Source organism: Amblyomma maculatum, chromosome 4 (assembly GCF_055883805.1).
Source record: "Amblyomma maculatum isolate TAMU_Amacu chromosome 4, ASM5588380v1, whole genome shotgun sequence".
NCBI classification, from domain to species: domain Eukaryota; kingdom Metazoa; phylum Arthropoda; class Arachnida; order Ixodida; family Ixodidae; genus Amblyomma; species Amblyomma maculatum.
Window position 1 is genome coordinate 102,213,915 of NC_139347.1, and position 14,056 is coordinate 102,227,970.

Below are 14,056 nucleotides of genomic sequence, written 5' to 3' on the forward strand. Positions count from 1 at the left end.
AAGATAGGCTCTGTACTTGGTGGGTCGGCGCAACACTTAGGGAGGAGAATAGTAAATATACAGCCAAGCGGTCGTCTCCAATCGTTTCCTAGGGGCCTCTTTTATACAGCACAGAATGGGCTCTTACAGCGTAAGTCCTTGTGTATAATGTTGTGTAGGCATGCGCGCTGATGTTGAAAACGGCCCACCTTGATACACTCTCTTCCATGATCCCATGGTGAAGATATCTCTCTAGCCACGCTCCTGAGACCGCTATCGCTCGTAGTATAATTTCTAGCGGAATGTTCTCAATGCCCTCATCACGGCGCAGACATGGTGAATAGTGGTTGCCTTCGGAAACTTGTTATACTATTTTAATGGAGCTTGGATCAAACTTCTGGTAAGCGTCGCTGTATGCACTACTGATACCTACAAGGTTCGTGTAGTCCTAACACCCGTACAAAATATTGCCTCCAGAAAAACGTAAGACGCGCTGATATTAAAAAACTTGAAGCTAAATTTGTCATGGGCTGCACTCTTGACGGTCCGACGACCAGCCTTTCGCTGAGCACACACCGCTAATATGTGTCCTGCACTTAAAACCTTCGCTTATGACTTGCATTCTATTTCACTTTACAGCCCTCTGAACATGAAAACATTATGAAAGAGTGGATGAAAATAAGATTATGTAGTAAATGAAAGTACAAGGCAAATGTAGAGACGTAATTAAAAGACTTTTATTAATGAAGAATATACGGAGACGAGAAAGGGCTCTTTAAGGCGGAAAGGAATGTCTTTCTCTGTGTTTAAACCATGGATATACTGCTTGGCACAAGGAACAGGCTTTCGAGAAAATAAGAGAGTATAGTACTTAAATAATAAAATAAAACGTACAAATAGCAGTTCTGAAGTTTCGGTATAGACATATCAAGTGTTGTATGTTTGTTGTGCATTTCCAACACGATTGATAGTGAATTGAACATAATTTTTTTTAGACAAGTTATTTGGGAAAGTCGCCTCGAAATGACGTCTGAAAGATAATTCTTTTTTTTTTATACTCTTTCTGCTAGGAAGCACAAGAAAATTGAACGTGGACCTTCGTTTACTCATTGTTTCGTTTGTATAAGTCTGATGCTGCCGGCAGGCAGTGTGTTGATTAAGCAAAACGTCTGAAGTATTGCGTACCTTGACGGAACGAACAGTGGCTGTCTGTGCTCCTTTTCACAGCTTGAACGACTTCAAGCCAAATCCACACCGTGGCACAATTGTAAGTAACCAAGTTGTTTGTACGGCATACTTAGCCAGTGGTATACCAGAAAGAGATTGTTGCATATTTGTTTTCTTTGCATGCTTGACTTCAGTGTCTGGTTTAGCTGAAATATCGAAACTATTTAATTTGCTAGCTCCTTAGTCAAGGTATCATTGATGCTTGCGTCTGTGCTGTTACTTGTGTCAAAACCCTTTTTGATTCTCTGCGCACCAAAGACCGTGAATTACGGTTTTAGACAAATTTAAAAGCTTCGTCGACCTACACGAGCACCGCCCGCTTTGTGGTACTTCAGGGTTTGGTAGCTCTACGCGCTTGCAAGCCACGTTTCATATTAGTATTCAAAGCGATACAATTTTAAGCGACCTCCGTTTTCCTCCTTTTTCAGTACCGCGGCCTGAGTCCGTGGTCAGCCGTGGGAGAGTGGATTCTCATCATCGGCATCATGTGCAACTTCCTTACGCTAGCTCAAGACATGAAGGCAGTTAACATTACCGTCAACTTGGAGAACATAGTCAACAGTGAAGCTCAAAAGGAAAAGGAGTCCAACAGTGAGATGCAGAAGTTCTAACGGGGCCCACGCCGTATAGGCACATGCGCTGGTTTCGCCGCCGGACACTGTGGGCATTTGCCAAGTGTTGCGTGGTCGTCAAGCAGCAGGCGACCGTGATCTTGTCGACGAAACTGAAGTGCCGCTCGAATTTCTGCAAGCAGTGCGTGTTTTATTACAAATGACTGCTGTTACATTCCAGATAATACAACGATGCCTTTTCAAGCTGTGCTGATGTGGCAGCTGTGGCAAAACCGCAAATCAGCGAATCCTCGCATCTCGAACATCAATCACTGCCTCTCCCTCTCATATACACTCACCTGCACATCAAAAGCGCTTGTGCCGCATTCATTTAAGTTTCGTGTTTTATATACTAAGCACGCAAAACATCGTGATCAAGCTTTTTTAGCTCAATCCGCCGTTCAAGTGCATCCACGAATCCTCGGTTTTATTCTAGTGACGCATCGTTATCGGCGCATTATTTAGCAGATTTAAAAATTATCTTTCAGACATTCCGCTACTTTTATGGCCCTGTCTATTACGCCGTAAGAAGTGGACATTAAGTTTTGTGCTGATATGGTGTTACCAGTAAAATAGCAAAAGCTCGGTAAATCTAGCAAGCTGGAGCCACCACAGCACGTGGAACGCGACATGAACACACTCCTTTTTGGAACCTGTAAATACTCTGTACAGTTTTATTAAAAATATCGCAGTTGTGTTATTCTTCGTCTTGTTGCTACGTTCTTTCTTTTTTGATAGCAACCATCTCGATGTACTTTGTATTTCCAGGGAAGAATGCTGTGCATTCAGCCGCATTCCTACTCTTACTTATTAAAACCCATTCGCAGCACGAATAAAACAGCGACAGGAAGAAAACACACACGACAGGACGAATGCTGGAAGTGCAGCATTCATCCTGTCGTGTGTGTTTTCTCCCTGTCGTTGTTTTATTCGTGCTGCGAATGGGTTTCAATATGAATAATTACCAACTGGCCCAAACATCGGTGTTATTACTCTTACTTGTGTGACATTAATTCACAGAAGTCGAGTGAAATTAAATTGCATGTTACATTCCTTTCTGGAGAACGAAACGAGAAAAGCGTAGCAGACTTCAAGCTAGAATAAAATCTTCCATGTGTTCAGATCATAAATTCGGCTGCCTAATTCTGTCCAAAAGCCCTCTCTAGGACAACTTGTTCACATTACGAGGTAAGTGTGTGCGACAGCATGTGTCAATATAAATGCCTTTTTTTTTATCTGCTTAGGGCGTATCTAGAATACTGCACTGTGTGGTTTTGCTGTTTACAATTATGTGTCATATGAAACTGTCCTGATATCCGCCCTCTGAGTGAAAAATCGAAAGAGACCAACGCCCTCTTATACTGCCTTTCCCTTGTCGTATCTTCCGTGCGTTTTCGTTCATTCGTTCCTACATTTCAGTGGCGTAGTTTGTACATTATGCGTTGAATTTCGGGAATATAAAATATAAAGGTTCGTTCAGTGTACGCTAATCCCAATATTATGACTAGCAAATTGTGTCTATCGCAATAATAAAATAGCAAATTTCTTTATGCGTGGTGTTTTCTGAACTAACGCAAAGCGCACAAAGCGGGCCTATTGTCTAACTACTACAGTTCTATGTGTAGCCGATTATAGCGTCATTTATGCAGCTTAGCGAGGGCAGTCGAAAAAAACTACAGAACCGTGTCAAAAATACTACAAAATATTCTGTAGTTCTGGCGTAAACGTCATATTTTTCTGTAGTTCTGTAGTTTTTCTGTAGTATGTTTCTGTTGTCTGTAGTTCTGTAGTACTTTTCTGTTGTAACTACAGAAATTTCTTATGTTACTACAGAATGTTCTGTTGTCAAAACAGGTTTTCCGTCAAAAACCGCACAGAAATTCTGTTGTACCATCAGAAAATTTTCTGTAGTTTTTTCCTACTGGATGGTGAGACTCTTTTGCATATATCGTGCGTTAATATATTTGTTTAATAGCAAGTTAAATATCGTGTTCTATTCAATGAAGCAACAATCATGTATATTCAAAATCATGCAGAAAAATTGAGTCTGTTGTCACGTTTACTAGCAGTTTGCCGTATTTTAGTGTGTAGAGATACAACTATCCTTGAACAAAGTTTCGTGAGCGCTAGCCCTCGTCCGCACCCGCAGTCGCTGCTGCCACTTCGACCTTAGCTCGCATACGTGATTTGTACGTAAACTTCTCGGCAATTGGCTAGTTTGGGTTCTCGTTGTTTGATAGTCTCGGCAGCCTGTCTGGCGCACGGCTGCTGCCTCTGTCTTTAGATAGGTGGAATATGTGTATGGCTTGTTTACCGATGTTGAGTGAAAGAGCGGCACCGATGTAACTTAGTGAAGGTGACGACGATGTTCACTGCACAGAGCGAGAGTGTTTTGCAGTTTTACACGAGGCGTGATCGGATACGGCGAAAGCGTAATGCTCTTGTGCCTGGGCACGACGGTGCAGACCAAGATGTTAGCTGTACAGCGCGCGAGTTCAAGGTGTAAATTACACCATTCATTTACGTTCAGGTTTGTACATGGGAGGAGTAGACCAAAAGCTCCAAAACAGGGCCCATTCGCCGCCTTTACAGCATGCTGCCACGATCGTTCAATTGGTGTTTAACTTCACCACGTGGTTCATCTGTGGCGGCGTTCATAATTAAAATACGTATGATCCTCAGCACACCCAGTCGAAAAAAACTGTCAAAAATACAAAATATCCTGTAGTTCTTTCGTAACCGTCAGATTTTTTCTGTAGTTCTGTAGTACTTCTCTGTAGTTCTGTAGTTTTTCTATTGTGTATTTCTGTTGTCTGTAGTTCTGTGGCACTTTTCTGTTGTAACAACAGAAATTTCTGATGTTACTACAGAACGTTCTGTTGTCACAACAGGTTTCCCGTCAAAAACCGCACACAAGTTCTGTCGTAACATCAGAAAATTTTCTGTAGTTTTTTCCGACTGGGCAGAGTCACCCGAAAGCCAGGCGTAGCAAGACTTGCTTTTATGCCCGGCCGCGATGTCAGATGCCATGGTCAAATACTGGTCATTCTCATCAATTCACAATTGACGCTAGTTTGATCGCTGTCGTCCTCTTTAGGAAGGTGAAATTTTCTTACTCGTGTGACATTACTGAAATAGACCTAATGTGCCACTTTGTTGATCCTTGTCTTTAGAAGCGACCAGAGAGTTTTATTAACGCTTTTTATTGCCTCCTCGCGTAAAGGAGTTTGATGATAATAAAACACTAGGGGACACTTAAGGTCCACCTGCAAGGCTATGACGCGATAGTTTATTCATAAGTTGGGATATCACCCGACGTATGAAGCCTCGCTTTAACCAAGTCGTATGAAGGCGCCTGCTTGGTCTAGGGGTAACGTGTCTGACTCGGCATCCCAAAGCACTGGAAAGTCGATTCGTAACCCACCTTCCCATCTCGGTTGAGCAACCCGACTAGCAGCTCCTCCAAGCATTCCGATATCCTGAGGTCTTGTTAAAATGCACCAACCATCGACGAATCGGTGCTCGGCCATGTCAGCTGATACCCAAGCTTTTTCGGTCACAGCGTCGACGAAGAATTTTGTGGTTAACAAGGCCTATAAAGCTGCCATTTTGAAAGGCGGTAAATAAATATAAAAGTTTTGCCGATCTAATGTTGCCTTAAGGGAGCGACGATTTGTCCCTGCATCTAGGCAATATATAGAGGACAGGGTTTTCGACAGGAAACTGTTGGCAGGTGCAGTGTTTTCGTTGGTATCAGTTCCGGGCGAAACCACCACAACAGGTGGTGAATATCTACATCAGCATTTCGGAAAAAGAAGGCTACAAAACAGGGGCGGGGATATATGCATCAATATTGAGGCCATTTCTGACTGATAACAGGAATGAGGACCTTCGTCGCCGGCTGCTAATGCATCCCTATTTCCCACGAGCATTCATTTTCTGGGAATACTCCTACACCTAGCAAACTAATGACTTAAATGTGCGATTGGTAATCTGTTGCAATTTTCACTATTTGATTCCTTTTTTAATTGCTCTATTCTTATTCGAGTCGTTAGCGTAGCCAGCCTATTAGCAGCATTTTTATTCAGCTTTCGACGAAGCGATAATCACACAACCCTATGCAACACGTTTATTTTCAATATTCTACTTCATGCTATTTCTTCTGTACATCAGGAACCTCAAAATATTTGAACATAATTTTCTCCCAGTCTCGTGCACAAACAAGATCCATCTTACCTGTGCCACCAGACTTTCGAATATTGATTAGTTCCTGCCAGCATAGAGAAAGAAAATATAAAGAGATGACACGGCTAAAACTGGCATCAGGAATTACGTCACAACTACGCAGGCGCCTAGTATTCTCACCCAACCCCAGAGGGCGCAAACGGGAAAAAAATGTTTTTAAATTCAAGCGACCAACTTTATTGTTGTTAAATAATTAACCTATGTTTTAAGGCCACTATTTTAACATACATCTGAATATGTAATTTACTGAAGAAACATGCAAGACTGCAAGTCGTCTGCACTGTCAGCTCGGCATTGCTGAGGTGCACCACACGGCTTTTCGCTTGCTGGACAAAAGGTGAGACATGTTTTTTCTGCTTGAAAACACCGACATAAATAGACAGCAGAGGCTAGTGTTGAGTTTTTTACATCGCTGTGGGTTGTTTTCATAAAGCGCAGTACGACATTTAAAGCGCGGCGCTCATGCAGGTTTGATTACAAATGTAAGAGGATGGGAACAGGGCAATGAGGGGCCAGAGCGCACTTACTTCGCTGGGCAGCTTAAGGGCAAAGTTCCGCCAATTTAGGAAACCCTGAGCCTGTTTGTTACTCTGACAATTGAAGGCAGATTGTTTTGAGCAGGTACTGAATTGACGCGTATTTCAAATCTCGAAAGGGCTCATATCGGTATATTTCGGGTATAATTTATGTGCGGTTGTCGTCAACTCCTATTTAGAGTCAAATCCTCTCACGTGTGTCATTGTGCTCGCATTTCTGTATAGTGGAGCACTTTTCTACTGCGTTCAAAACAATTTTTAACGTAATTATGACTTGTGAATATTGTTTGGTAATTTAGAATAGCACGTGCGTGTATTGACATTTTTCAGACCACTCTGCTATGCCGTCCGGCGGCCCTTCCTTTCGATGGAGGCGAAAAGCTAGGCGCCCGCGTGCTGTGCGATCTCAGCGCACGTTAAAGAACCCCAGGTGGTCGAAATTTCCGGAGTCCTCCACTACGGCGTCTCTCATAGCCTGAGTCACTTTGGGACGTTAAACCCCACAAACCAAGCCAAACCAAACCAAACCTTCCTACGGCATCTACGGCTCTGTGTCGTGGTGCCAGAACAGCGGCAGAACGCACAAGAAGTCTGGAATTAGTTTCTTCCGCATACCATGCGACAGCAGGAGAGTGAGGACTACAGTTCCTTTCCCTCCATGATATGTGAACTGCCGACGATGAATGACTGGTCACACAATAATCAAACTTGTGACAAAGTGGTGCATAAAAGAGGGAAACGGGCTGTCGACATTAAAGCACCGTTTATTTTTCAATCTCTGTACCAGCTGCAAAGCATTGCCTCTGCCTTTGAGTATATCCATCTTGTCCTGATTTCACTTTTCTGCAAGTACTAACGCTGTGTTCACTTTTTTTTTTTTTTGTAATTGTGTTCTGTCTGTTATTATATCTATTCAGATTTGATTATGTTAAGGAACGCAGCTACCTTTCTATTGAGCCTTTCTCCGCCATGCTGGTCTTGGTTTGTGCCCAGATTCTGTGCTCATTTTTTTACTTTGCCCCGAAATAAAAAGGTTTCTCGACACTCCGTCTCTTTATTAAATATTGCATGCTGAATGACTACTTGCTCCAAACAGTTTCTGTACATCTCCAATGTTTGTGTACATCTTACATTCAAAATAATTTGGGGACGACGAAATTCGCTGGGATTAAATCAGACATTCTATCCACCTCAGGCCACAGACAAACGTTAGTAACGCGCAAGCAATTTGAAATTTGCGCCAGTGAAACCGGAGCAAGAACTGTGTGCCAGTTGCTTTCACGATAAAATCCACTGGGCGGCGCTAAAAGCAATTTGAAATTCGCGCTAGTGAAACCGAAACAGGAAGCATTTGAAAGTGTGCAGGGCCAGTTGTTCTTACCCGCCGCTTGGCGCGCAAGAGTCGATTGGACTGCTGTGGTCTATGGGAGTGTCCTCTCTTATTCTTTCTTTCTCTATGCTGCCAGCTAGATAAAAATAGTAAGCGTCGGGCTTACAAAGCTTTTCCTCCATATGGAGGTGAGGCCCACCACGATATAATTTGTAGCAAATTGCAATCCAAGTGGAATACTTCCGCTTTCTGAGCTTTCAGTGACCTTCAGATATACTGGCCAGCAGTGCTCCGCGCTCTCGTTTGAAAGCGTGGTGGTCGGGACAGAGGTCTACACCGAGCCAAGCCTGGGTGCATTTTGAGCTTGCGGGAACATATGCAACATACTGTGTGACCCGAAGTTACCAGTGATCGACGGTTGGGCCAATATTAACTTTCTAGATGTTTTGCGAGTGCCCATATGAGCGAATAAAGAAGCCGATAAGCGCAAGCGTTCACCGCATACCATTAAAATACACGGCGATCGCAGGCGATCATGCAATACATTTATTACATACTCCAAAGCGCTGCAGCTCTATACAGCTCTCCGCCATGGACTGCCAGGCGTGTTCACGCTACTGACTTCGCGAAATATCCACATGAACCGCAGCCTGCATATGAACCGCGAGTCATTCACTTTCCACCAGTGTATTTGAGTACAGGTTTGCGTGTGCAAAGCATTTGCCAGTTTCAGCATTTGTGAAATTTAAGGCGCCGTGCTTCCCTTTATAAGAGCGACACGAGATCAGGGGTGAGCATATCACTGAGAGCGATTGTTTCTAAGCGAAACCTTCAGTATGCATGGCGAATTCAAAAAGAAAAAAAAAAGCTAAAATTGCCAAAACTAAATAACGTGCTGGCGGCATGAGGAAACATCAACGGCAATGACGGCATCGAGAAAAAGTTAAAACCATAGCTTTCTGGACTCGCAGAACGATAAAAAATAAATAAAATTATAGATACTTAAGCTCCGCATTTAAGATCATGATGCGATAGTCCAGGCTAGCAGCTAACAAACAAAGCACCGCTTAAACCAAGCCGTATGAACGTACCTGCGTGGCCTAGGGATAACGTGAATGCGAGAGTCCTGGCAAGCTGATTATGATATCACCCTCCCGTATGGAAGAAGATGCCAGAGTCGGCTGCTCCACCGTGGCTGCTCCGACCAAACGTAATGTCAGGACACCCTTCGTCCAGTCAGTGCTCGCCCATTTCAGCCGGCCGCTACCGCCTGCCAGCGCCATCCACGTGACTGTTGCACACACGGCGTTATCCGGCTTTACCCAGCAGAGTGATGCTATCGCTTCACAAAAGAGCAGAGAGGCTTTAACCAGCAGAGTGATGCCATCGTTTCACAAAAGAGCAGAGAGGAGTAAGCGTGTATTCATAAATAAAGCACAGGCAAAGCTCACTCGAAGATATTAATAATAGTATTAATAATAATTGGCACATGGAAAGGAAAAGCGCAGTATATGTCACGCTTGTTGTTCTGTGGACACCTGACCCGCAACGTATTGGAAGAAAGGAAAGTGGGAGTGCAATTGATTGATTTATGGGAAGGGAAAGACGCTGTAACTGTCTCACTTGTTTTCTGTGAACACCTGAACCGCCCCGTAAGGGAAGGGAGGAAGGTGGTAGTGAAAGTGGAAATAGAGAAAGAGGAGCCGTAGTGGAGGGCTGCGGGGTAATTTCGACCACCTGGGGATCTTTAACGTGCGCTGACATCGCACAGCACACGGACGCCACTTCGTTTCGCCTCCATCGAAACGAAGTGGCGTCCGTGTGCTGTGCGATGTCAGCGCACGTTAAAGATCCCCAGGTGGTCGAAATTACTCCGAAGCCCTCCACTACGGCTCCCCCTTCTCTCTTTCCACTTTCACTCCCACCTTCCTCCCTTCCCTTACGGCGCGGTTCAGGTGTCCACAGAGCAAGTGTGACAGATACTGCGCCTTTCCCTTCCTGTGAACCAACCAACCAACCAACCAACCTCATCGTTTCGCCTCCATCGAAACGCAGCCGCCGAGGTCGGGTTCCGAGGTCGGGTTCGAACCCGGGGTGCCCCGCCGGGGTGGTGCAGTGGTAAGACGCCCGACTACTGTGCCGGAGTACCCGGGTTCGAACTCGACCTCGGCGGCTGCGTTTCGATGGAGGCGAAACGGAGAGGCGTCGTGTGCTGTGCGATGTCAGCGCACGTTAAAGATCCCCAGGTGGTCGAAATTACTCCGTAGCCCTCCACTACGGCTCCTCTTTCTCTCTTTCTACTTTCACTCCCATCTTCCTCCCTTCCCTTACGGTGCGGTTGCGGTGTCCACAGAAATCAAGTGAGACAGTTACAGCGCCTTTCCCTTCCTATAAATAAATCGAACCCGGGTACTCCGGCACAGTAGTCGGGCGTCTTACCACTGCACTGGGAGTGCAAGTTCATTTACATTTTCCGAAGGGGTAGGAAAGGGTCGCTCGCATGAACCTCGAGCGGCAAGTTGGCGAGGAGGCATGGAAAGCGCCCACTTATCTTGAAGTTGACACGCCTGCAAACAGACTCAAAACAAGTGGCATGCGTGCCCGCCTGGTCAGGCAGTGTCGAAAGTAATTCCCCACAGGCAATTTTTAACGGCTGGCTGTGTCTTGCTGCTTAGCGACATTACTTTCATGGCGCGAATTGATGATGTCTTGCTAGTGATATGGTGATGGTCCGCGAAGACAGCGCGTGCAAAATACGCTGCTCAGCAGAGACAACATTTTACAACGTCGAGAATACGCTCTGATCTTTCTGAAACCTCTTTTGACTAGCGCCCAAATTGCTGCATTGAATTCCTTGGTACAGGGTTTCATGGATGTTGCTGTAAGCTTGCCTCCCTGTTGAAATGTCGGCTTCTCAATTGATGACACATTTGTGGATTGGTGGCAGCGTTTCGGTCGTAAGTGCATAGAATTAACCCTTTACACAGGACTGCACAATAGATGCACCAAGATCGAGGTCCCTTTCTTGACTTCGCGAAGAGCGTCAACATGCTGCCAGCCTTCAGGGTGCTGTACGATTGACATATGGAGAGCCCTAACCTTATACAAGCACACTGAACAGTGGTGCAGAAAAAAAAATGATTTGCACAAGGCAGGTTTTTAAAAAACCTGCAACTCATCCTCTAAGCAAACCTCGGACGACCGTTTATCAAAGCCGAGGCTCGTCGATTTTTGCGGGTGAAGACCGGTCGAGCACTGTAATGCCACAACTATAAGACAAACTGCAATGCCAGAAATGGCGCAATGGATGATATCAAAAATAAAATTCAGAGAATATAACTAATTATATCAGGTTCATCTTTTACATGAGGGGCGATCAAAAAGTTCGTCGTATTATCAGCACCATAACATTTAAAAAATTAAAGGACGCTTAAGCTTCTCCCTTAAGAGTCCAACGGGATAACGTTTAAAACCCAATGCTTTGATATCGATGGATGGATGTATAAGACTGAATTCTTTGAATCTGTAACGCTTGCTGACCGCATGATAACTGTCCAATGTGTCCAATCAGTAGTGGAACACGTGACTGTGAGTGCAGACTCAGTGCCCACCATTTTTCATAGCAACCCGCTGAAGTCTAAGTTAGTTGAGCGCTTGCGAAAATATGTTTGCCTGCTTCGTGACAGTGCACCGACTAAATATGCACAGGTGCCGGTGACACACGCGTCCATCTATGCTACGAAATATTGCCTCATCCTCCGTATTCATCCGACTTCTTCTTCTTCTTCTTCCTTGATATTTGGCACATACCCACGAAGGGGGATTGGCCAGGGTTCAGTGTGAACTGTCATATGTCCTAAACAAACTGAATTGGTGTATTAAAGTAATTGACGACTAAACAAAAACATAAGATTTAAGATCACAAAAGTTTTTGAAAGACAAAATATGAAGCAAAAATTTGGAATTTTGTAAATTTGGAGTACAATTAGCAAGAAAATCTGTCAGTAGCTGTGATGTAGTTATATAAGTACTGACAAATTTGAGGCAACGCAAATCCTTTCGCACTCGCACCGAATGACAGTAGAAGCGGGACCGACAACGTAAATCCCAAGCGTGCAATTGGAGTTTCTAAATGCACCCTCCTCTGATGTGAAAGCCTTCGGCAAGCGAGAAAGAAGTGATCAATATTTTCAATTTCATTGCAAGCCTCACAAAGGTTTGTGGGACTGATCCCGCATCTACATAAATAAAGATTTAGGCGAGGAATCCTGCATCTCAGGAGAGTCATCGTTGTCTCACACTGCCGTGATTTACATGAACGAACTTTCCATGAGTATCTGAGATGCTGGTATTCGGCTGTAGATAGCAAAGGATCATTGCATGAAGCGGCTAGGTATTGATATCTCTGGAAACGGAACATTCCAAAAATGGTGATATTAGGGATGGTACATGAAACAGATGCATCAAGAGCTGATTTAGCCAAGAAATCTTCCGCTTCGTTCTGGAAAATACCGCTGTGACCGGGGACCCAGATGAAGCGCATTTCTTTCACCCACCCCGGTATGAAATCCTTTAGTGAGCGACTAAACAGAGCATCCCGTGCCGACTCCAGTGACAATAAGACAGAAAGAGAGTCTGATAGAAAAATTATTTTCGATTGACTGCAGGGAACCTTTAGTAGTGCTAGACCAATTGCCATAAACTCTGCTAGAAATATCGGTGTGTAATCCGAGACACGCACCGAAAAACTCCAGGAAAGAGACTCGGAAAAAAATTCCAATCGCTGCTTTGTGCACCATCACAGACGCATCAGTAGCAATTACCGTGTGATCAGGGAACTTTTCAAGGTGTTCACATAGGAGACTGGATATTAGACTTGAGGGTAAGTGCTTCACAGTAGATGGAAATATAGAATAGAACCTCGCACGAAATAACTTTTTCCTTGTCCTTCCCACGAAGAACAGACTTCGCAAGAACACTACCAGGACGAGGAGGAAGTGATTTTTTAACTGCATGCTCTTCCAAAGCAGAAATAATGAGGAGGCCTATGTGATGATGATGATGATTATTATGAAAACATTCTTTAATGAAATAACACTTCGTAGTCGGCCGCACTTTTCCGGCAGTCCGTTGTATTTAGCAGCCGTAGCGATGCTCAGTGCCAACTTGTCCATCAGTGGCAGAAGCTCAGGTTCTTGAGACTCCCACTTAAGTTGCATTTGGTACGTCCTTTTCTTCATGCCAATAATCCGAACTTTATGAAACGCCTTCGTATTAATGCTCAAAATTGCGAGAAGCGAGCGGGAAAGCTGAGACATGTAGTGAATAGGCGCTATATCCCGTACGAATCTGCTCCTCTTACTCTCCCTCTCTTCGTCTGTCTCCCTGATCGTACTGGAACCTTCCAAAAGTCACCGAGGGCGAGGGCTAGGAATTGTAACCGTAGTGGGGTCGCGGCAACGTTCACCTTCTAGACCCCCCCCCCCCCCTTGAATTTTAATTCTAATGATGCATATAATCATGTGGTCATAATATCCAATGAATGCGATGCAAGGCAGTGTTTTTTCTCGCATAACATCAAAGGATAGTAATAACCAAGAGGAAAGGAAAGGCAAATGTCGATACATTTGCCTATTCAAACGAGTCATTTGGGGCGAATTGAAAATGAATATGATCCAGGTCACTTCAATGATCATATAAGGGATGAAATAGAGAGCAGAATATGAGAGACAGGACAAAAACATTACTGGAAAGGTTTTTTCTTGGTTTTTCTTCTTCGGCAGCTCAGCTTCCGTTCTCTTGTTCGCTTAGTGAAATTCTGTCAAATTGTCCAACGTAATCTTTGGGAAATATAGTAATAGCTAACTAGCTTGCTTTCCCATTGCGGCATCACCTGACTCGATCCGCCTCTGCTTAATATAGAAAAGACATTTTAATAAAAAATATGTGACTGTTGTAAAAGCCGAAAACCTTCCATATTGTTGTAGTTGCTCTCTAAACTGATGGCACGTACCCACACAGAGGAATCGGCGAAGAGTGAGTGAAAAAACTTTATTGAGGTCTTTTGGTTAGTCTCGGAGAGTCTTCGGCGAAGAGTTAGGATGCAGGGAGGTTTTTCGAGATGTCTA

The 14,056-nt window shown here is 44.3% G+C and overlaps 1 protein-coding gene across 6 annotated transcripts in view; it reads left to right on the top strand.

Annotated features, from left to right (window-relative positions):
- The window catches only part of LOC146191876 (DNA damage-regulated autophagy modulator protein 1-like), a 103,520-nt gene extending 101,000 nt beyond the window's left edge, over positions 1-2,520 (top strand). For 5 of the 6 annotated variants that reach the window (XM_084602317.1, XM_084602319.1, XM_084602318.1 and 2 more), the window contains 2 exons: positions 1,207-1,246; positions 1,635-2,520. In XM_084602317.1, the coding sequence (XP_084458443.1) occupies positions 1,207-1,246; positions 1,635-1,817 (223 nt within the window). In that variant the 3' untranslated portion in view covers positions 1,818-2,520. Of the gene's footprint in view, positions 1-1,181; positions 1,247-1,634 lie in introns of all 6 variants that reach the window. The other variant, XM_084602321.1, reaches the window with a different exon arrangement.
- The last annotated feature ends 11,536 nt before the right edge of the window (positions 2,521-14,056 follow it).